The sequence below is a fragment of the Peromyscus eremicus genome, chromosome 16_21 (genome assembly GCF_949786415.1).
Source record: "Peromyscus eremicus chromosome 16_21, PerEre_H2_v1, whole genome shotgun sequence".
Taxonomy (NCBI): Eukaryota; Metazoa; Chordata; class Mammalia; order Rodentia; family Cricetidae; genus Peromyscus; species Peromyscus eremicus.
This window is the reverse complement of record NC_081432.1, coordinates 7,978,906-8,002,475: the sequence shown is the minus strand read 5'-3', so window position 1 is coordinate 8,002,475 and position 23,570 is coordinate 7,978,906. Positions and strand designations below refer to the sequence as shown.

General features: G+C 51.6%; 1 protein-coding gene across 2 annotated transcripts; it reads left to right on the top strand.

Moving 5' to 3' along the window:
* Positions 1 to 5,368: 5,368 nt before the first annotated feature.
* Wdr4 (WD repeat domain 4) lies at positions 5,369 to 22,702 on the top strand. 2 transcript variants are annotated; one of them, XM_059282233.1, is made up of 11 exons: positions 5,369 to 5,538; positions 6,813 to 6,878; positions 7,505 to 7,648; positions 14,253 to 14,409; positions 14,996 to 15,108; positions 17,244 to 17,304; positions 17,803 to 17,901; positions 18,683 to 18,747; positions 19,604 to 19,787; positions 20,360 to 20,429; positions 21,844 to 22,702. In XM_059282233.1, the coding sequence occupies exons 1-11, from the start codon at positions 5,450 to 5,452 to the stop codon at positions 22,032 to 22,034; spliced, it is 1,239 nt and encodes a 412-aa protein (XP_059138216.1). In that variant the 5' UTR covers positions 5,369 to 5,449; the 3' UTR covers positions 22,035 to 22,702. The 2 variants fall into 2 exon arrangements, with proteins under 2 accessions (XP_059138216.1, XP_059138215.1); XM_059282232.1 differs by lacking the exon at positions 5,369 to 5,538 and having other exon boundaries at positions 6,860 to 6,878; positions 7,505 to 7,596.
* Positions 22,703 to 23,570: the final 868 nt, after the last annotated feature.

Sequence of the window (23,570 nt, the reverse complement as noted above, 5' to 3'; positions counted from 1 at the left end):
CGTTTGCCAATCACAGGCCAGGGTGGGTACAAGCGTCTGAGCGCGCATTCAGGGAGGCCTTCTGAGGCCACGCCCCTAAAGGAATTCACCAATCCTAGGTGGGAGCGCTTGGGGTCCGCCCCTGGGCCGGTCCTGCTGGAAGTCCCGCTCCTCCGTTTAGGGTCTACCCACCTTGCCCTGATCTCACCCTTAGCTCTGCAACCTACCAATGTTGTATAGTTAGAATCATGCCCTTAGCGTTTCTGGTTCGACTTGAGAGTCTTCCGTGTTTGGTGGGGTTTTTGTGAGTTTGTTGCTTGTTGGAGATACAGCTCGGTGATAGTGCGCTTGCCCCGTAGGGGCGTGTCTTTCCAAGTGTTAGGATTAAAGTTGTGCACCACCACACCTGGCTAAGATTTAGTTTTTGTATGTTTCCGAGGGTGTGTTTGTGCCTGTGTAGAACAGAAGATGACTGCAGATCCCCCTGGAGCTGGAGTTACAGGTAATCGTAATCCCATAAAGGTCAATGTTGGTTGGTGCTGGAAACCAAAGTTTGGTCTTCTTAAACAGCGGAGTGCACGCCTACCCCTGAGCCACCTCTCTAGCTCTGCAAGAGGTTAAGTTTACAGTGCTGCTGAAAATGAAGTAGAAGACAGAGAGCAGATCTTGGATTCAGGAGTATCTGTAGAGAGGATTGCTCTGACATGTCCCAGTCAGCGAAGTGCTGTGGCCCAGATTGTGCTGGAAGTAGAAGCTGCTCCTCCATTGTTAGCTCTAGCCAAGGTTCCACGGCGCATGCCCTCTGCCTCTAGGAAGCAGCAACTAGCAGCTTTAGACCAGGGTTGCAGATGGAGTGGTGGTGGTGGCGGCTTTCATTTGGGTCACACAGAATTCTGTGTGAGCTGCTAGGATCTCTGTCTCCTCAAGGTTAAGTAAACTTCACTTAAAGAGTATTGGAGGATTATTTGGGTCCGTAGCCTGACACTTAACTCCCATTTTCTGTTGCTGTAACTGACTACCAAACGCTGGCTAATTCATAAAGAATAAAGGTTCATTAGTTTAAGGTTCTGGAGGTAGGGGACTCTCTGCAAGGCTTTAGGCAGTGCAGAGCACCACATGACTGAGAGGGGCCCATCCAACCTAGCCTTCCTAACAGACCCACTCCTGAGAGAGCTCTTTGTTGATGCGTGGATGTGTCTGTCTCCTGTGACCTAGTTACTCTGAGTTATCCCACTTGGTCTGATTGCTTAATACCTCAAAGTGGAGACTGAATTCTTTTTTATATAAAAACCAATTATTTATCAGGGAAGATGGCTCTGTGGGTAAGGAAGGGTACTTGCTGTGCAGTCATGAGGACCTGAGTTCAAATCTCCAGCACCCATGTAAACTAAGCAAAATAATGCACACACAAAAAGTAAGACTTATTTGGGGACTGGAGAGATGCTCAGTGGTTAAGAGCACTAGCTGCTCTTCCAGAGGTCCTGAGTTCAATTCCCAGCACCCACATGGCAGCTCACAATCTGATGCCCTCTTCTGGTCTGCAGACATACATACATGAAGAAAAAGCACTCATATACATAAAATACATAAATAATAAATCTTCAAAAATTATTTTATTTACATAGCCCTGGCTGTCCTGGAACTCACTATGTAGACCAGGCTGGCTTTGAACTCACAGAGATCTGCTTGCCTCTGCCTTTTGAGTGCTAGGATTAAAGATGTGTGCTACTACACCAGGCTGTGGGTTTTGGGTTTTTTGGTGGTTTTTTTTTTTTTTTGGTTTTTCAAGACAGGGTTTCTCTGTGTAGTTTTGGTGCCTGTCCTGGATCTCGCTCTGTAGGCCAGGCTGGCCTCGAACTCACAGAGATCCACCTGGCTCTGCCTCCCAAGTGCTGTGATTAAAGGCGTGCGCCACCGCTGCCCGGCTATTTTTTTTTTTTATCTATATGGGTGTATTTCCTGAATGTATGACCATGCACCATGTGCATACAGTACCTGCCAAGGCCAGAAGAGAGTGATAGATCCCCTGGAACTGGAGTTGCAGATGGTTGTGAGCCACCACATGGGTCCTGGGAATTGCACTTGGGTTCTCTGAAAGAGCAGCTAATGCTCTTAACCCCTGCACTATCTTTCTGGTCTCCAAGGCTGAATTTCAATGTGAATTTTGGCAGGGGACATCTAAGCACAGTGCACCATGATGTAAGTGCTGCAGAGATTCACCTCAGCAGGAAGCCACCATCTCCTTTGGGATGGAGATTAGGTGGTGCCACAAAACTGGTGCAGGGTCACTTGTGGGATCCAGGGACCACCATGAGCTTGTCCAACAGTAGTGGCAGGAGCTGTTGGGGAGAACATATTTTTGTGTCTCTGTCTGGGCCTTCTGGCTAAACCTGGCACAGCTGACCTGAAGACCTAGGCAGCCTGCAATGGCCCCTCCCTCTGCAAGGGCAGATGGCCACATGCCAGGATAGCTGGCAGTGTCTGCCAGCAAGTCTCATGAGACAGTGAGAAACATGACAAGAATTCAGTAGAGAATTCAGAAAAACTGCTGGGTGAAAGAGCAATTTATAAATAATACAAACTGCATCTCTAGTCAGCAGGAACAAATATCAAATATATTTTAAAAAGATCTCATTATGTTAGCAGAACCCCATATATTTTGTTAAGAATATATTTAAAAATAGTTTGTCTATGCCCTTAAAGGATAGTGTCAGATAATACTATAAGCTAAGAGAAGCTATTAGAGGAAGAGAAAAGGTGTTTGTACACACTGTAAACATGCTAATTTCCTTCCAAACAGTCTAATACATTCAATTATTTCCTAATCAGTATCCCAGCAGGGTCCTGGGGGGAATTTGACAATTTAATTGTAACAATTATTTGAAGTGGGGAGAAGGAAGCTGAGTAGCTAGCAGTGAGGGAGGAAGGGGAGGGGAAGGGTAGGAGAAAGGAGAGAGAGGGAGGGAGGAGACACAGAAGCAAAGTGGGTTGTCTAGTAAATTCTAAAACTGGACCTGCTCCCAGACTGATTATTTCGGGGTAGCATTTGCTCAGGCGGTAGATAGTTGACAACAGCACATAACCGGGTCCAGGAGGAAGCCAAATTTGTTTATTTTTATTTTAAAATTGTGTGTGACCATGAGTGTGTGCATGTGAGTTCAGTGCCTGTGGAAGCCAGAAGAGGGCATCAGATGCCCTGTAAGTGGAGTTAGAAGCAGCTGTGAGCTGCCTGGGTGCGGTCTTCTGGAAGAGCAGTACACTCACTCTCTTGACTGCTGAGTCATCTCTCTAGCTTCTTTCTTTTGTTTTGGAGTCAGGGTCTCACTGTGTAGTCCTGACTGGCCTGGAAATGGATATGTAGACCAGAACTCCCAGAGATCTGCCTGTCTCTGCCTCCTGAGTTCTGGGATTAAAGGCACTGCCACCATGCCAGGATTTATTTATTATTGGTTTTTTTCAAGACAGGGTTTCTCTGTGTAACCCTGGCTGTCCTGGAACTTGCTCTGTTTGTTGCCCAGGTTGGCCTTGAACTCAGAGATCTGCCTGCCTCTGCCTCCCAAGTGCTGGGATCAAAGTCGTGTGCCGCCACCACCCAACTATTTTTGGTTTTTTGAGACAGGGTTTTTCTGTGTAGTCCTGACTGTCTTGTAACTCACATTGTAGACAAGGCTGGCCTTGAACTGGGAGATCCCCTTGCCTGTGCCTCCCAAGTGCTGGGACTAAAGGTGGGCGCCACCACCGCCTGGCCTGGCTCTGCTCTTTTAATTTTTTTATTAAGAATTCCATACATGTGTGTTTTAATAAAGCCCACCTTCCGTTCCCTCCCTCTCCTCACCACCACTATTCCCTTACAATTGTGTGTGTGTGTGTGTAATTCACTGAGTCCTCTTGGTGCTGCCAGTATGTATGGATGTGGAACCATCCACTAGATCACGGGTTATATAGCTTCTCAGAGGCCACGTTGTTGAAGAAAAGCTGACTGCCCCTCTCCCAGCAGCCATCAATTGCCAGCAACTTCCAGCTATGTTTAAATTGGAGCCCACCTATCTTTTATAGGGGCATTAACACTGAACAGCTTTCCAGGAAGCTGGGCTGAAGCACCACCAACTGGTGCAAGGTAAAAAGGGTAGTTTAACAGGAACAAAGGCCTCTGGGTTCCAGATTTCCCAAGGGCAGGAAGTAAGGGGAGAAAGTTGCTCAAAGGGCACTTTCATCAAAGTAGCCAAGAAGGTTCTGGGAGAGGCACCTAAGAGGGTAGGTAGATCTCAGACCCAGTCAAGGCATAACCTGCTCTTATGAATACAGTGGGCTTCAAAATTGTGATGACCAATGGTCCTGTCATTGTGGGTCCCTATCTGGCTTCACATGTGTTTGCTTTGAGTAAGCTGTTACATAAATGGACATGTTTGTGCCTTTCCACACCGTCAGCCCTGTGCAGGAGGGCTTGATGACAGGTGGGTTCTGTGGTACCTTAGTATTTATTAGGTACCACTTTCTCACTATGGCCCCGGCAAAGGACTTGCATTATCCATTGGTGTTTGATAAGCTCAGGATTTGGCTTCTCTGATAAGATTTTGCTTCTCCCATGATTTAACTTACATTTGTAGGTGGTGATTTCATTTGCACACGTGATTTTTTTTTTAATCAGTCTATACTTTGAGTTAGACAGATGGTGAGTATTTACTTGCCCAAGCAAAATGAGTCATTCTTTCTCAATTTGAGGTGAAAATGGAGCCAACTACTGCTTTATAAAATGGACTCACCCAGGGAATCGCGCAGCGTGAAGATGGCAATTCTACACAGTATATTGAGTCTGACTTGGAGGCAGGACACAGACTGACCCGCTCAAATAGTTTTACCTTCACTAGGATGTGATGGGTAGGTGGGGCAGATAAACTATCTTTTTAGGAGCTGCCTGGGGGCCTACATCCATCCTGTAAGAGACCACAGCATTGTGGACCTTGAGAGCCACTGGGATGTAATGAGTCTTTAGGGGATCGGAGGAGGCACACCGTTAAACACGTTTGACACTTGTGGTTCAAGGCGTCTTTGTCCGACACGAGGAGGCTAAGCAGCACATTTCCAGCGACCTCTGCCTTGACTGAACTGAGACAGCCACACGCGCGCGCACACACGGCCACATACTGGGCCTGGCCATCCAGTGCTGACGCCATTCAGCAGCTTTTTACCGGCACCCACTGGGTACCAGGCCCTGTCCGAGAGGAAGCCCTAGAACCCCCTAACCTGGTGGTCGGAAAAGCTAATCAATACAAAAGGCACATAGGGGCACGTGACGCCCGATCTCAATAGCAGCAACGCCCCCGAGTTCTCAGATCGAAGGAGACCCCTCCCTGTGCGCATGCTCCTGGCCGGCACGCCCTTCGCGCGGTGCCGAGTGACGTCACAGGCCGGCGCCAGCAGGAAGGGCGCTGTGCACCGCCGCACGTGTGCCGAGGCCGCGGGCGGGCCCATGGCGAGCTCGGCGGGGCTGGCTCTGTGCGGCCAGACGTTGGTGGTGCGGGGCGGCAGCCGGTTCCTGGCCATCTCCACTGCGAGCAGGTAAAAGAGGCCCGGGCTGAGAGCGGCTGGCCCACCGCGGGGTCGGACCGCCGCTGTCCCGTGTGAGGCCTCCTCCCGGATCATTCCCTGTCCTCCGAGTCCCCTCACCCCGACCCAGCTCCCCACGACCTGCACGGCGGGTCCGGGGCGCTCTCTCGGTTCAGAGTCGGAGCACTTCCGGACTCTGCGGCGCCTGCGCGTCGTCGGGAGGGCCGGGTCACGTGGGTGTCCCGTAGGCGAGACTTTTCGGGTCCTGGTGTTCGAGACCGACCTGCTTGGAACCTTCCTGATGAGAGTCATGTATTGGCGAACTCTGCTGGCTCTCACTGAGCACAGAACTTGCTTCCTCTCTCTTGTCTGTGTCCAGCAGCCAGGCTCTAGTTGCTCTTCAGGATTTTTAGGTTCCTAACCCGACACCTCCCAAACCCAGGATGCACGCACAGCCTGAAGTGGGCATCTCCCTTGAGGTCCTTCACACCACTGATTTTGCTTTATGTTATTTCTCTCTTTATGTATCCGTAGTACTCGGTCAAAGGAGTCTTAAATCAGTGAGTGTTGAGCAAGTAGTTGTGACCCAGAAACCCAAGGAATCAGTGGCAGTCCGTTTTGGCTTCTTTTTTTTCCCCCATTTAGTTTTGGTACTTTCACATTTGAAAAATACGAGTGCTCCTCAGTTTGTTGTGACTTTGGGGGAATGCTAGTGGCCAGCAAGATTTTAGACTTAAAAAATGACTTTTCTTTCTTCAGTTTAGTGTTTAATTGGAAAAGTCTTTGGTGCAGCCACTTTATAGGCTGTCACTAGTACAAGATGCTTTAGTGTCCTAGGGTGCAGGGTCAGAGCAGCAGAAGGCAGCTTAGGTTATATATAATAGAGAAAGTGGGTGAGTCCTATAAGAACCCTGAATCTAATCTCCTGGGGCTCATGGGGGCTTTTTCCCCAGCAGGTGAGACATATTTCTGAACCATGTAAGGACAGCCTCAGCTGTTTTAAATTTGGGAGCAGAGCCCAGTTGAAAACAACGTCAGAACATAATTTCTTAGAATCAACAGCTTGGTGCCTGAAAGGAGAGTAGTACTTTGTTTCCAGGCATGCACCACCATGCCCAGCTGAACTGATTGGGAGCAGAACCATGCTGACTGTTCCTGATGCAGCCAATTAGGAGGTTAAGCAGATGGCAGTCCTTGGCTTTCCGTCATGGAGAAAACCCATAATTCCGTGACGATGAAACAATCCTGTGTGTTAATAGGTTCCCACTCCTGTGTCTCCCCTTTAGTGACAATGAGTGCATCTTCACATACGACTGCAGCGCTGCAGAGAAGTCTGCGCCAGAGGATAAAGGGTGAGATGGTGGGGAATCGTGCTCGCTTGTGGTTTGATGGGGAGACCAGGAAGCCAGGCAGGAACTGCGGCTTCCTAGTTGTGGGGCTAGGCTAAGTTCCATTTCAGAAAAAAACATGGAAATAATTTTAAATTTAGAATACTTAGGCCCTTCCCAAATACTTTTAGTGTCTTCAGTAATCATTTTTGTCGCTGGCCCCTTAAAGTAATAGTGACCATTTCAAAAATGCATTGAGGACAGGTGTGGGAAATTAGCTAATTGAAGGATATGCAGCAGCGTGTGGTTTTGTGTGGTAGCTTGGTCTTGTGACTCAGTTTGTTATTAATATTATTGGTCCCTGCCTCTAGCCTTGGGTTAGTCCTCGTCTATGAGGGTTAGGCCATGTGATCGCTGAGCGTCCTTCCAGCCTCCACGGGATGTTAGCGTGTTTGCAGAGAGATCCAGTTGAGTTGGGTTTCATGCTTGTAAAATTAGAGCTGTTCCCTGAACTTCCCCTGTTCTGTCGTTATGCTCTGGCTACATGAACCGCTTGACCAATCATCTTCTCCCTTACTGCGTTAGACTGGACAAGCCTGGCAACACAGGTGGGGCCTAACCGTTTTCCTCTGTCCCCTGCCCTTCTGCAGGGAGGACGGACAGCCCACAGACAAGGGCAGTGACACGATCCTGGCGTCCACCTTCTCCAAGTCTGGCAGCTATTTTGCTTTAACTGATGACAGTAAGCGTCTGATTCTTTTCCGTACAAAACCATGGCAATGTCTGAGTGTCAGGTATGAAATGCTAACATTGGGTCATTAAGATGTCCTGTGACTCCTTGTACTTGCATGTCATTATCAGTAGTGACAGTAACCATTGTAACAAGCAGCTGACAGGAAGTCCCAGCTGTGTGTGAGCCACTGATTTCAGAGCGTCACGTGTGTTGACTGACTGAACGCTAACAGCATGTGAAGGTGGCATGGGCCTGCTCTCTCACATTGGGTGTGAGCGTAAGGAGCCAGTTTCAGGCCATTCAGCTGGGAAAGGCAGGGCCAGGCTGTGTAGATGCTCCCCTAGCTGCAGTGTGGGTACTCTGTGATACTGTGCCATCCTGCCATCCTGCTCTCCACGTTGTGTAGCCTCCTGCCCAGCAGGAGTAGGACTGTTAACTCACACTCTGAGAGTGTCGGGGCTTTGGGGAAGTGGAAGTGGGGTTGCACATTTGTAAGCTAGGTGGTGGGGTATGTCCTCATGTGTCTGAGGAGAAGATGAAGGACAGGCTAGATGTAGAGTGAGATGACCAACTGGGCAGGAGTGCAGGTGGGCATTCCGGTCCTCTCTCCAGCAGTCCCATAAGTACTCTGCATCACTCAAACTGTAACCGTCATTTCTGAAGGCAAGGTGCAGGGAGAGAGATGGGCCCGTGGTTATGGGGGACGATGTTGGTGATGATGTGGAGGAGGAGGAGACTGTATGACAGTGTTTCCTCGAGATGCTGCTCTTCCCAGTGCCACCTTGTCCCCACGAATGGAGGTGGGTGTCACTGTGGCACACACAGTGCTGGGCATATTACATTTTTGTTGGCTCCGAAAACCTTCTAATGCAGATGATCTGGGTCTCCTGAATCTCCAGTTCTTCTGTGGCATCCGCACATGGAGTGGAGTCAGCCAGGCCTCACTTGTGTGTGTCCCCTCCCCCCATTCCCCCAGCTGCTGGTGGATCTGTGCTTGACTTTCTTAGTTTTCTAGTTGCTGTTTCAAATTGCCCAATAGGAACAGCTCAACGGAAGGAGGGTTTATTCTGGCTGGTTTTTTGGGGACACACCATCATAACAGGCATGGTGCTGGTAATGTTGGGGATGTGTTGACTGGTACAGGAAAAGCATGGTGGGCAGAGCTCACAGAATTGTTTACTCACCTACTGGTATGTTAGGATTTAGAAAGCAGGGCTGGACAGTGTCTCTCAGGGTCTGCCCTGCGGCCTTATGTCTGCCAGCTAGGCCCTGTCTCTTGAAGGTTCCATAGCTTCTGGAGCCACACCATTGCTGTGCATAAAGTACTCAAGCATGGGAGCCCGAGGGAACCTGTGCATTCACCTAGTCAAGTAAGCTGCAGGAGCCGCATTTGAACTACCAACGTTCAGGGACTTCAGCTGAGCGTTTACATTTTTAGTTCATTCCATTTTTTAGAGATGAGTGAAATAAACTGAATTCTAGGTGGCCTCAAAAGCAAGAACATGCAAGGTGGTGGTGGCCCATGACTTTATTCCCAGCACTTGGGAGGCAGAGGCAGGTGGATCTCAGCCTGGTCTACATAGTGAGTCCCAGGATAGTCAGGGCTGCACTGAGAAACCCTGTCTCAAAAAAACAAAACAAACAAAAAGCAGGAACATCATTCTGCCCTCTTCCCGTCGGCTTAAAAATAGAGGCCTGAATCACTGCCTATCTTTAGAGGGCAGTGTGTGTGCTTTTGCTTCTCAGATGGATAGTAGATGTGCACTGTTTAGAAACAGAGCAGAACAAATTAAACAAAAGGACACTCCTGTGCCAGGCTTCCTCAGGCCCTCCCATAGACGGAGGTGATTCACCAGCAGGAATTTGGCTTTCTTTTTTAAATTTACTTATTTGTGTGTGCTGGTGTGTGGTGCCCATGAGCATGTGTACCTACATGTATATGCCTATATGTATATGTACTTAGGTTATTTCTCCTTCTGCCGTGGGGTCCTGGGATAGAACTCAGGTCATCTGGCTTGGCAACAAGTGCCTTTATCCTGGAACCCACTTAAGGCTGGATATAGAGAGCATTCATCTGTAATCACAGCACTCCTCCAGCAAGATGGAGGTAAGTCCAGGCAAACTAACCTCATACACAGTGGCAAACAACAGGGGATCCTGTTCAAACAATGTGAAGACAAGGAGTGCTGCCTGAGGTTGTCCTCTGACCTTCCCATGTCTGCTGTGACACACACACATGCTTATATTCACATGCAGGAACCCACACTTATGCACACAAGATTTTGAACGAGTGTAATGGTGACCCTTCTGTAGAATAACGACTCTGGTCACCATGACAGCACAGGCTCTGATGTGCCGGCCTTGGATGGGTGATCTGTGATCTGTTTGTTAGGTGCTGTGGGTGAGCCCGTCATGCTCAGAACATGCTCCCCTGCTGGCCTGTCCCCTCAGTCCCTAGGGTATGATTCAGCTGTCTGACATGCTTGTGGTGCTTCCGGGCTGTGTACTGCACTTGGAGCAGGAGGTGTAGGCTCAGATAGCCCGCTGACCATCCCCTTTAGATGTGTCAGCCAGCCAAAAGCACAGCTAGGGGACGAGACAGGGAGACTCAGATGCCTTCTAGGATGAAGGTGGGAGAATGAGATGTAGTCGCTGTGGCCTAGAAGGTGGCATCTGGTAGTGCAGGCTGCAGGCATGGAGAGGTAGCATCCTGGGAGCTGCTGTGGCTATATTGAGCACTGGGTGAGCCCACAGTAATGTTCCTAATGTCCCTCTGGGTTTTTTTTTTTAAGATTTATTTATTTATTATGTATACAGTGTTCTGCCTACATGCATGCTTGCAGGCCAGAAGAGGGGACCAGATCTCATTACGGATGGTTGTGAGCCACCATGTGGTTGCTGGGAATTGAACTCAGGACCTCTGGAAGAACAGCCAGTGCTCTTAACCGCTGAGCCATCTCTCCAGCCCCATCTAATGTCCCTCTGTTAATGAACATTTTTCTCTTACATTTTGCCACTTCACAAAGCACCTCAGTGGACAGACAGATGTAATGTTTGCATCTGTGAGTAAATGTGTAGAAGTTACCAAAGTATTTGCAGGTAAGAGGGGCTGTACTTGTCATTTAGACCTGCAGTCCCAGAGTGCCCTCCTAAGGTGCTGTATCTGTGTTCCCCTGCTTTAAAAGTGTCTCTTAGGGCTGATGTGTGCCTCACTGGCATGTGTGAGGCGTTGGATTTCATCTCCCCCAGTGTAAGATTTTTTTTTGAAAATACTTTTTTTATTTTTGTATATGTGTGTGTGCCTGCTTGTCTATTTGTACTTTGAGTGCATGCATGGTGCCTGAAGAGGCCAAAAGAGGATGTGAGAGCTCTTGGAACTGGAGTACAAATGATTGTGAGCTACCATGTGGGTCCTGGGAACCCAGGTCCTCTGCAAGAGCAGCAAATTCTCTTTAATGGCTGAGCTGTTTTCCATGTTTCCATGTTTTCTCATTATGCCATAACAGTCTTAAATCTTTGATGTCTGATAGACAGATCTCTCATCCACTCATCTCACTGCCTATAAGGCAGTGCAATGCAGCTTTCTGCACACTGGACAGTTGCCTATGTTTTGTGGACTTCCTTTTGTATCTCATTTTTTCGGTGGGAGGACTTTCCAGATTTTTCTCCTGAGTTATAAGAGCTCTTTAGAAAAATCAAAATTGAGGAAACAACTCCTTTGGAGTTATGGGTTCATGAAGTTAGTAGGGCAAGGTAAAGTCCTTCCTTTTCTGTCCAGTGGGACATCTGACAGCAGGGTTTGTGGGGGATGAGCGTGAGGAAGAGAAGAGTATGGGAGGTAGTTTGATCAAGATGGCAGGAGGCATATGGGAGTTGGGGGTGCTCACTCCCTTTCACACTGTAGGCTGTCACACTTCATAGGCTGGTTTTACTTTGTGGGCACAGATCTCTTTGGGATCTGATGAACCCGCTCCCTTGAGCAGCGCCTTTTATACCCTGACGTGCAACCCGCTCCAGCAGTCGCATGTACTTGAGTTTGTGTGTACCACATACCACTGGAGACCCCGGGCTTCTCTGTGTAGCCCTGGCTGTCCTGGAACTCATCTGTAGTCCAGGCTAGCCTCGAACTCAGAGATCTGCCTGCCTCTACCTCCAAGTGCTGGGATTAAAGGCGAGCACCACCACTGCCTGGCTTCTGCCTTCAGTCTTAATGTGGGAGAATTGTGAGTGACACTGAATCTTCTTCAGATGTAGTTCAGAGCGGTAGGGCTACAGAAACCACTTGTGTGGGTTAAGAGGCCCTTTTTGCCTTTTGTACGGAGGTCGTGGTTGCCAGCTGAAGGTGGAGGGAGGGGCAGATGGAACCTTTAGTTTTGATGTGTGATTTTATGAATGGGAAATCTTGCATGTGAAGTCGCACTCTTCCAGCAAATGCTCTGCAGAAAGCAGTAGCAGCACACAGAAAGAGGCTGAGTTTGCTCTGCTTGGGCTGCTGGGGATGTGAGTGTGGCACAGCCATGGCCAGACAGTTGTGACACTTGGGACCTGGCAGGACCTGAGCAGCGTGGCTCTGAAGGCTGGCTTGGGACAGTGCCCTATGTAAATGGGAGCGTTAGGGTTCGGCAGTGAGATGCTTTGGCAGAGACCAGCTTGTTCCCCCTCCCCTGGAACCCACCAGAGAGGAGAGTACTCACTGTTCTGTGGGGCTCTTGACTACAAACCTGAGACCAGAAGATTAGGGAAGTGCCCAACACCTGCCATGACATAGTCTAGGGGTCGGTGGGACTACTGCCTCAGTTCCTGGAGTGCCCTGCCCTGCACACCGTCCTGTCTGGTGACCTGACTTGGGCCCGAATTCTAAGATCGCTACCCACAGCAGACACCTTCCCTCCTGGAGTTGCCTCTGTGTACAATCTGAGGCTGGTGACATCATGGACGTTTCTGCCTGGAGCTGTGTAGCAGCGGTGGACATGGGAGGACTCCTGCAGGAATCTGGTTGTGCGGCTGTGGGATCCTGGAGTCCTCGAGTATTACCTGCCGTTGGCGGTTCGTCTAGACCGCTGTGCAGAGCTTGTGCTTGCTGCAGTTGCTTCTTGAGCCGGTAGCCCAGACTCGGTTGTCAGGTGGCTCAGGCCTTTGTTTGGAGTCACTGGCCCCAGAACCTGGTTGTCTTTCTCTTGTTGTTCTTCGTTGTACCCCTCTGCAGCTGCACTGCCGTGTGGAGGAGGAGCAGCCTTGCGGCCTAGTCCTTCCTCTCTCGGCTGTGTGGAACACTATCCTCACGCTTCAGGTTCTGGTTCAGGCCCACATATGGCCAGCCTGCTGCTGTGAGTGTGTGGGTCCTGTTCTGCCCCAGCATCAGCTCCTCAGCAGTGGAGCTTCTGTGAGGAGGGTACATGCACTGCAGTGAGCAGTGTTAGAGCGTGTCTCGTAGAGAATGGCGGGTGCAGAAGGATATGGAATGTAATTATAGGGGTGGGTCTGGGTGCCATCCCCTAGTATGGGAGAGGAGTAAACTGTAACTACTGCCACTTAACTGAATCAGCTTGTGGATGGCACTTATTAGGGGACCTGGGCCAAGATTGCTATGGGTGGGTTGAATTTGACAGACTAAGGTGGTGCACCACACTGTCCCTGTACCGTCTACTGGGGATTCAGGTTGTCCCGTGGCTGCCCTGTATTGCCTGTGGCCACACTGCTCTGGGTATGAGGGGCACAACAGCCTGATAGTACCTGTGGGCTTCCTGACTCTAGCACACGCCTGGCAGCAGAGTCACAGGCGGTGGGATGGGTCAGGGGGTGGTGGTTTAGGTAGGTCCTGCAGGGTGGGGAGACTCAAGGGCTTGACTCCAGAGAGCATGTGCTTTGTAGCGTAGCTGACCCTTGTCTCACCTGAGCAACAAAGGTCCTGGGGTAGGGAACAATTTCCCCACCATTTTATTATGAGCTTTTCAAATGTACAGCCAAGCTGGAGGTGTTTTATAGTAAGTCCTCATGAGACGGGCTCGGAATTCTCAGTCCCCTTCCTCAGCCTCAGGGGTGCCAGCATGCCTGCCTGTCTCTTTATTTTTACATTGGGGTTTGTTTTTTTTTTTTTTTTGAGACAGGATTTCTCAGTGTAGCCCTGGCTGTCCTGGAACTCATTGACCTCAAACTTAGAGATCTGCCTGGCTCTGCTCTTCCAGAGGACCTGGGTTCAATTCCTAGCACCCACATGGTGACTCACAACAGTCTGCAACTCCAGTAACAGGAGATCTGACACCCACTTCTGGCTTCTGAGGGCACCACGAATGTGTGGGCACAGACATATGTGCAAGTAAAACACTCATACACATAATAATAAAATGAAATCTTTAAAAAAAAATGCAATCGACTACCCCAGAACTGTGGAGCAGCTGAGACAAGCCTCACCTTTCAGATGTGACCAGAACCACAGCTGAGCAAAGCCTTGTAAGAGAAGGCCTGCTTTACAGTCCCACTGATTACTTGGAGTTAAGTGATTACTGCAAGTGAGAGCTGGGGGTGTGGTAAAGTTGTACTATGGTAAAGTCAAAGTATTTTAAGTCAAGCCATCTGAAATTGGGGACCGTCTGTCTGGTTTGAGGGTCTATGGAGGGCCTGTGCCGACTTTGGACAGTAACCAGCTCACCTCTCTGGTTCTGCAGGACTGTGGTACGGAGGTGCACTGCCCTGACTTTCACAGCCTCGGAGGAACGGGTCTTGGTGGCTGACAAGTCTGGAGATGTCTACTCCTTCTCAGTGCTGGAGCCTGATGGACGTGGCAGGCTGGAACTCGGGCACCTCTCCATGCTGCTAGATGTGGTATGTGGGACACACACACAACACTGTCCGCTCCAACCAGGGCTTGAGAGGGGCCACTGTAGAGTCAAGGACAGAGGGAAGAAACATGGGGCTCTTCCAGAGCAGGAGACTTTGGAATGGCATTGACAGGTGAAGTAGAGTGCATTCCAGGCAGTGTAGGGAGGTATATAACAAGATACAAGGTAGTCTCCCCTCTTTCACCTCCTAGGGTTTAGTCAGGGCCCTGGCCTCCAGCCTGTAGAACTGGGATAGACTGGGGTGGGGTGGAACCGAGGGCTGTGCGCAGTGCTTGGCATGATTGGCTGCTGCTGTACAGTGTGGAGGATGGAGGGGGGTGTGTGCAGCAGGTATGGGTGAGTGGCATTGGGGTTGGTCTCAGTGTATAGAAGTGTGACTCTGGCCCTCTTTTAACCTGAGAAATGTGAACTGGGCACTGTTGGGGACCCTCTGTCCCCCGCTAGTTCCCATTCCTCTTCCAAGCTGTACTGCAGCTCCCTGAAAGAGGCCTTCAAAAATCCAAGCAGTCTCATGGTGTTTTGCAAGGCCACCCAGTGAGTGGTTCTTCTCCTGACCCCTGGTGATGTAGGCCGTGAGTCCTGATGACCAATTTGTGCTCACTGCGGACCGGGATGAGAAGATCCGGGTCAGCTGGGCTGCTGCTCCGCACAGCATCGAGGCTTTCTGCCTGGGACACACAGAGTAAGTGCAGTCCTGTCCCCCTCAGTCAGGGACGTCTGGGTCTAATGGATGAGGGGGGTCAGGACTCTGGTGGCTGTTGGTGGGTGGTAGCAGCTCCATGCTAAGAGTTCCTTAGACTCCAAAGGCCCCACCAGGCCCATGGCTCCCTCAGCTGTGACAGCTGCGGACACCTAGGTCTGCAGGCTGTGTGACGCAGTTGCTCTGGACTTATCTCCTGGGCTGTTGCTCCTCAGCCCATTTCTACAATCTCACATTGAAAACTCTTTCTGGGCCCGGTGACTCCTGGTATCTGAAAACTCTTTCTGGGCCCAGTGAAGAGTGCCTGGTAGCTGAAAACTCTTTCTGGGCCCTGTGAAGAGTGCCTGGTAGCTGAAAACTCTTTCTGGGCTCGGTGACCAGGGCCTAGTAGCTGAAAACTCTTTCTGGGCCCTGTGACTAGGGCCTGGTAGCTGAAAACTCTTTCTGGGCCTGGTGACAGGGCCTGGTCACTGCAAATAGGTGGGAGGAGGCTGAGGAATGTTCTTTAGGCACTTGGGCTGTTGGGAGTTAAGTGACTGGACCCCCAGGGTTTGTCTCCGCTTGTGCTCTCCTGGCATTGATGAATGGTATGCTGTTCAGATCGGCAAGGGCGTTATTGCAGACAGTGGGAAACCTGAAGGACTTAAATTCAGTTCTGAGCAACCATGGTTCTTAGTTCCTTGAGTGGGATGTAGAAGTTTGCCCTGGAGAGAAGGCTGGTGTCACTCAGCTTGTACCTTACCACAGTGTAGTCGGGCTCCTAGTTGTCCCATCCTCCAGGCCTTGAGTTTTGTTGCCCTCAGTCATGTCCTTGTCACGGTGAGTTCCGCTGAGCCTCAGCCCAGCTGCGCACACTCCCGCCTTAGGATCCTGACGGGTGTTGATTCTTGGGACAGGAGTGGTGCTTGGGAGGCAGCCCTCTGCTCCTCTTCCTCGCTTTCTGCTTGATGCTACTACCTGCTTCCTTGGGGGCTTTCCCCTCTACCCTTTACCGGAATCTGTCACTTGAATACCGTGACATCAGTATGAACAGTTCCTGTTAGCCTTTTGGATTCTGCAGTGCCAGAGATGGAACCCTTCTGTGGCCTTTTATATGACGGTTCTGTTCAGTTCAGGCTTGTGGGGACTAGTTCCCACTTACCTGCTGAGAACTTGGGGTGACTTGGGCCTGTAGAGTGCTCACAGGTTATTCCTCTTGGGTGACCTAAGACTAGACCTAGGCACCCTAAGAGATGCCAACTGTTGGTCAAAGGCCAGCTGTAGGGTGGTGGCTTGGTATTGATGTGGTGGTTGATGGGGATGAAGGGAGCCATCCAGGCCAACATGTCATAGGAGTCCTGGGTCTTGTGAATGATGACTTGGTCTCTGTTAAGAGCTGGTAGAAGAGCAGCCTTGCTTCGTGGCAGGTGCTGGAGCCATGTTCATGGCCAGAGGACTGCAGGGTAGGGGTGGGATTCCTTGAGAGCCAGCTTGCTCAGGTGCACTTCTGGCGGCAGTGTGGGTGGCAGAGTGGTCGTCCTTGTCCTGTGTAGTCAGAGGCCATGGTGATAGGTTGAGAATGGTGGATAGAAGTCTGGGTTCCTAGGCCGGGTGGCAGTAGCACACGCCTTTAATCCCAGCACTGGGGAGGCAGAGGCAGGCGAATCTTTGCGAGTTCGAGGCCAGCCTGGTCTACAGAGCGAGATCCAGGACAGGCACCAAAACTACACAGAGAAACCCTGTCTCGAAAAACAAACAAAAAGTCTGTGTTCCTTGGAGCACCGGTACTGGACTGGCCACATAGAGGTCCCTTGGGGTCTGCTCTGACTGCAGATCAGTGGTTTTCCTCCTCCCTGTGCCCTGCCTCCAAGGCTCATGGTGACTTGAATGTAGGCATCTTGGATGGAGGCAGGTGTGTGGGCAGAGTGAGGTAGCACCCCATGAAGAGCTGCGTGTCCTGAAGCACTCCAGCAGAACTGGGCCCTGCCCCCCTTGGTCCAGATGTAGTGTTGGAGACTCAAAAGTGCCCAGCCATGTCCTCAGACCTGCTGGGATGGGTCGGGTCTTCAGTGTTTGCCTTTCCTGAGCAGGGTGAGACTCCCTCTCATGTTCCGGTGACTTCTCTTCGCTGCCCACAGGTTTGTGAGCCGCATCTTTGTTGTGCCCAGTCATCCTGAGCTGCTGCTTTCCTCCTCTGGGGTAAGTGTTGTGCTTGCTGGGGTGGTCACTGCTGGGAGGAGAATAGCCACCAGCCTCTTGTCCCCCGCTAGGGTACCAAGTATGTCCGTCCGTGGTGGCCACTAGAGGGAGCTTCTTCCTGGCTCTTGGAATGGACCCTTTCTCCACAGCTGTGTATATAGTTTGTGTGTGCACGTGTTTTCGACTGCCTGGATCCAGCACAGCGGGAGTTCTAAGTGGACTTTGCTTAGCAGGGGAATCTGGCCATCTTGGTTCTTTGGTCCGCTGTGCCATGGGCAGGGTGTCTTGATTGGCCTGTCTTCACAGAAGCTTTCCTTGGTGCTCCATGGCACAATTGGTTAGCTCACGGTACTTTACAGGGAGATAAGGGAGTGCCAGATGTCAGTGGGGATGCTGGCCACACCCAGCCATGCTCAGTGTCCTGTGTTTCCACTCCCCTTTCTTGCTTCTGGGGCAGGTCTCTCGAGCCCCCATGCTAACCCTTCTGTCTGTGCATAGGATGGCACCCTGCGACTCTGGGAGTACAGAAGTGGCCGCCAGCTGCAGTGCTGTGACCTGGCCAGCCTGCAGGAGCCTGCAGGGCATCAAGGCCACAAGGTAACCGTGCTCATCTCTGGTGCTGGAGCGCTTGCCAAGCCCCTCCCACTGCTCTGCTTGTGGGGAGGTCCTGTGTCAGTGTCTGACTTCTTCCAGCTTGGGAGAAGCACACCCAGGATCTCCAGTTTTGAAGATGCCTGATCACATCTCACCTTGTATGTATACAGAGGCTGACTCACAGGAGCCTCCAAGCATACGTGAATGTGAAGAAATGATGTTGGCAGAGGGCCTTACCTGTGTTTCCTCAGTGTTGGGGGACACCCCAGCATCCTCTGTGCCCATGGAGTGCCTCTTGGCACCTGCTGTACCCATGCTTTTTCTGGCATCAGGGATGTTCCCAGGTTGCTCAGCTGTCTTAAAAGTGGGTGGCATGGTGTCTGCCCTTTGCCAGGCCAGCCAAAGAGCAGCAGGTGCTTTTTTCCACGTCATGAAACTTGGGACTTCTAGAAGCTTCTTAGTGTATCACCCCCTGTCCTGGGAAGCATGGAAACCCATAGGCCCGTTGTCTCTTGATTACAGTCCCTCTTCCCCAATTATTCTGTTGCTTTGGAGGCAGATCACAGGCCTGCAAGGAGAGCCAGAGTCACACACGCTTCTGTCATGTGAGGACAGGGGTGTTAGCTGCAACCCTCCTACTGATTCCAGAGTGTTCCTGGGTGCTCTTGGCCCTGCGTTGGCCTTGAGGGAACAGTGGTGCCTGTTACCTTCCCCTCTGCTGACCTGAGAAGGGCACAGGTGACCTGGCAGCAGAGCCTGATTAAGCAGCTGCTTTTTTTTGCAGGGGTTGGCCGCATCCAGGATTGCATTCTGGGGACGAGAGAGCTGTGTGGTGCTTCTGTGTGAGTGGTAAGACAACAAGTTTCACCGTCAGTGGCCTGTGGCTGTGTCTTCAAATGATGAAAACGTGGGTGGCGTTAACTCTGCCGAGTACTCTTCGGGGAGGGGCTGGGGTCCTCTCGTAGCCCCTTCTACTTAATTGGCTTAAAGGGTAGCTGGGAGCTCGCGTGTGACAGAACAGATGCAGGAGGTTCCACAGGCCAATTCCACTCAGAACTGATCCTGCTGGAAGCTGCCTGAGAATTGACGCCATGGGGCAGATTGAGGGCAGGCTGTCATTGAGGGGGTCCTTCTCCCCTTTCTCAGTGCCAGGGCAGATCTCTGGTGCTCTGCGTTTTCTCCTAGGATAGCTCTCCTTAGAAGTGGGAATATAGGTTTGGAGAAGGGAGAGAAACGCTTCAGAGGCTGGCCTCCTCTCTAGACCAATGGTTCTCAACCTTCCTAATGCTGCGACCCTTTGTCATGTTGTGGTGACACCCCCATCATAAAATTGTTTTCATTACTACTTCATAACTATAATTTTGCTACTGTTACAAATCATAATGTAAGTAGACATCTGTTTTCCGTTGGTCTTAGGCACCCCCTGTGAAGGGGTCATGACCCACATAGGTTGAGAACCCCGCTGGTCTATACACTTAGGATGGAGTGACCGTTTTACTCTGTCCTGTATTGGTTAGTCTTGCTGTAAAACAAGTTGCTCCAGAACTCAAGCCAGCAAACACGTGCCGTCTCCCAGGGTTTGGGTGGCTCAGCTGGCGTAGGGTCTTCAGGGTGGCCAAGGCAGGCCTGGTGTTAAGCTGTGTTTTGTGGAATGCGGCCGGGAGCCCACAGTTGCAGTGGTGACCAGTCTCTCTCTCCTGGAAAGCGTTCCTGTGGTCTTCATCTTCCAGCTTGATGCCAGCAGACAGCAGCTGGGGTTCAGACAGAAGCTGACTTTCCCTCATCGAGTGTGGGATGTCGTGTTTGAGGAGACTCAGGGGCTGTGGGTTCTGCAGGACTGTCGTGATGCTCCCCTAGTGCTCTGGAGGCCTGTGGGTGGCCAGTGGCAGGTGAGAGTATGCAGCATCTCCATGTTCTGAGCCTGCTGTTTGGGTGGGGGTGGCAGGGTTTGGTAATGGTAGCTGTGATGTTCTTACAGCCTTGAACCATCCAGTTTGATCACATCTAGGTCCTAAGGCTGTACCCTGAGGCAGCTGTGACTGAGTGCTGGTCAACTTGTCCCTGCTGGTTTGGGCAGTGGTTCCCTGGTGCCTGTGGGAGTTCATTTGCCATTAGTGATGGATCCTTAGCTGAGAGCCCATCCCATACTGCTGAAGCCAGCACGAGGCCTGGTGTGGGTGTGCTCTCCGGTGTGCAGGCCCTGTGCCAGGGGCTTTGCTGAGTACTGGTGGGGTGGAAGCAGCAGTGTGGGGACATCCCTTGAGGCAGTGGGTGAGGTGGGACAGCACCAGGAGCTCTTGGCCAGCTTCGGCTTCCTGTGCTCAGCTCCTTGGGCTGAAGGCTTTTCTAGGACTAGCCTTAGAGAGAGGGAGCCTGTGCCTGAGGACAGCCTTGCCAGGCCTCTACCTGCCATCTCTGGCCTCTGGCTTTGGTCCTGATCCTGCTTGCTTGTCACCTGCAGGCTGTTCCTGAAGGTGCTGTGACCCAGAGACTGTGCAGCCATCTCCGTGAAAGCTGGGCCATGCTGGAAGGTGAGAACTCTGTTAGGTCTGCAGTGCAGATAAGACGCAGCTGCAGGCTGGTTAACATGCTTAGAGGAAGGAGCGCTGCTGCAGCTGAGAAACAACTGAGGACGTGAGGTTATAGCAGTGACATGCTAAGTCCAGCGCTCCGTCGCTGCTGGGGTGGAGCTTCCAGGTGTCCGCTGTTGTAGTTACTGGACAGAGTGCTCACCCAGGCAGGAACACCCATAAAAGACCTGGTCCTTTATGAAACAAATATCACTCGGAAAATTCTCTGTAGAAGTTAGGGTTCCTAAAGTCTACAGGATCCGATTTGAAACTCGCTTTCAGGGCTGTTCGCGCCAGCTGTGATCCAGACACCCCTGAAGCCCGCAGGCTCCCTCGCCACAGGGCAGTCTAGTGGGCACTGCCTCGGTTGAGTCCCTTCGTTCAGAACGACTCCAGTTTCTGTGGAGTTGACATGAAAGAAGCCAGGGCGAAGTGGGCAAAGGTTTGTGTCCTCTGGCCCAGTCGGCCTCTGCAGTAGTCCTTCAGGGTGGACCTGGGCTGGTCACCCTAGGAACTCCTGACTAGCTTTTCAAGTGTAATCGTTGTCTCGGAGACAGCCTCTTCAGAATCTTTCCGTGTGGGATGAAACTCAGGTGGTCAGGGTCGGCGGCTGGCCCCTTCCTGCTGAGCCATCTTGCTGGCCTCCCACTGTAGTTCCCCATTCTCAGCCTGGGCTGCCCTCTGGGCTGGGGGGGGCCTTGCTCAGTCTGCTTCTGTGGAGGGTTACTTGGTGCAGGCTCAGGCCAGAGCCTGGCTCACTTCTAAGATATTGGTAAGGCAGGGAGAACCACACTAGCCTGAGTGTCCTGAGCAGTGGCCTTGGCTGCTAGAGGCCAGGGGACCACACCCACCTGTAGGTAGGATGACACAGGGACACTCTCTGGCATGCATGCTGACTGTCCTTGGGGTGTGCCTCATTAGGGTAAGACTGGCTGAGGGGCTGTGACAGTAGCACGTTAGATTAACAAGGAAGTCTGTATGCTGTCACCACCCAGAGCCACACCCTGCTGCGGTTCCTGTGGGCCCTGTAGGCTGCCTACCCATCCACTGATGTTGACCGACACTGCCTGGTCTCAGGTTCCCCTGGGGCAGGCTCCATCCCTGTTCAGTAGGTGGTTGGAGGACTGAGGCCTTACTTGTGTGCTACCCCCTGTTCAGGACCTGCAGGTGGCTTTGTCAGTGAACAGGAAGGAGCCGACAAGATGTCAGCCAAGACCTTGTCCCTACTCCCCTTCCCTTCACCACAGTCTGTGGTCTAGCCCAAATATGGATCCCAGGTGTTAGGGTCACGTGAGCCTCCTCAAGGCCATCCTGTGAAGAAATAGTGCTGGGCCATGTTCCAAGTCACTTCATCTGGCATCTGTCCTTGTCCTAGGCTCTGTTGGTGCAGATGATGGCTTCCGCAGCCTTTATAAGGCCACCTTTGACAACATGACCTCCTATCTGAAGAAAAAGGAGGAGAGACTACAGCAGCAGCTGAAGAAGAAGCGACAAAGGAGCCCCCTCCCCGCGTCCCCAGAACAGACCAAGAAGGCGTGCCCAGGGCAGTCAGCCCTTAGTTGCTGACCTTGGCTTGGCAGCAGCTCTCAGCCCTGAGGCCTCCTGGGCCACTCTCTTCTCTCTCCTGCCTGGCTCATCCATGAGGAGGGAGGTCATGGCAGCTCAGTCCCCACCACCAGCTCCACAATGGTCTGTCACAGCCTCCTGGTTGTCTGTGCCTCCTGGTTGCAGGGAGACATGCGGTGTGTTAGCCTAGCTAATGATTCTACTCCATAGCGGTGTGGAAGCACCTTCACATTGAAGGAGACACTGACCTGCAGCACCACGTCCGTCTGTCAGTGCCCACAGTGCTGTCTGCAGAGCTTCCCCAGGGAGGCCTGTGGACAGGACCTGCCTCCACGCCATTGCTGTGGGCTCACACGTGGCTGCTTGCTGTTGTGGGGCATATTCAGCTGGTGCTGGTGCTCTGTACTCACGGAGCCACACACCGTGAGGGGCTCAGTCTGGGCCGAGCAGAGCTGCATGTACAGTGTACATGCCAGGGAAGCAGGCATGGCATTGGTGCTGGAGCAGACCTTGCTTCAGAGCGTATGGGCTGGGACCTTGGCCAGGCCTTGTTTTACAGGAGTGACTGGTGATGTTGTGGGTCCATTGCTTTGATTTGAACTCTGCACACACTGCAGAACAGCAGGGACTCAACTGAACACAGCATCAATAAAGACAAACTTTGCACAGTTTTCTGGAATGTTCAGCGGCGGCCTCCAAAGCTGGTCTTATGACATTCGACTTGTGTATGCTGTTCAGATGACATGGCTCATGGTAATTAGAGGGGTCACCCAGCTCTGCCTACTTTCCACGAGATGTTCCAGACCAGCTCCAGCAGAAACAGTCCTGGCCTGGGGGGATGCTTGATGAGCAAGAGCAGCTGTGAAAACAGAAGACCCAAGTTCAAGTACCCACCCATACATACAGAACATACCTGTAACCCTAGTACTGGAGTTGCAGACCAAGGCAGGTCGCAGGAGCTTGCTGGCCAGTCAGCCTAGCCTAAAGGGTGACCTTTTGGGCTCCTCAGGTCTGTCTCTAGATGGAGAGCACTAGAGGAAGACACCCAATGTCATTCTCGGGCCACCATGTGGGCACCTGCAGCTATGCTGCCTTGCTTGTATGCAAGTGCTTTGTTTCATCCTCAAGGTCAGTCTGGAGACGGGGCCGGTGCACATGGAGCAGGGCATGCTCTCCTGTAACAGGAACTTAACTTGTTCTGCCTCATGAGCACTGAGGTGCTTGGTCCCAGAGAAAAGGATCTGCAAACTGGGCGGTGGGCTAGGTCCTGTGGCCTAAGGAGGATTTTGTGGTTTTTAAATAGTTGGAAAGAAGTCAAAAGAGAAGCATCACATGGCTATTTAGTTCAAGGCTGAGGGTCAAGGAATACAGCTTTGCCCAGACAGCTCTATTCATGCAACCCTTTTATCATTTGCTGCCTGTGGGCCAGGTAGAGTCTGTGCCTGCAAAGCAGCAGTCCTCTGGGCCACCATGGCCTGTGGCTTGATGCAAGCAACCTTCAGGGGGTTGTGTTCCTAGACCCAAAATCGCTTCTGA

Bases quoted from the DNA above. Each gene is read 5' to 3' on its own strand.
- Wdr4 (XM_059282233.1), top strand. From the start codon at position 5,450: ATGGCGAGCTCGGCGGGGCTGGCTCTGTGCGGCCAGACGTTGGTGGTG. The intron at 17,902-18,682 runs GTAACCGTGCTC...TTTTTTTTGCAG, and splicing joins CAGGGCATCAAGGCCACAAG to GGGTTGGCCGCATCCAGGAT. The intron at 18,748-19,603 runs GTAAGACAACAA...TCTCCTGGAAAG, and splicing joins GTGGTGCTTCTGTGTGAGTG to CGTTCCTGTGGTCTTCATCT.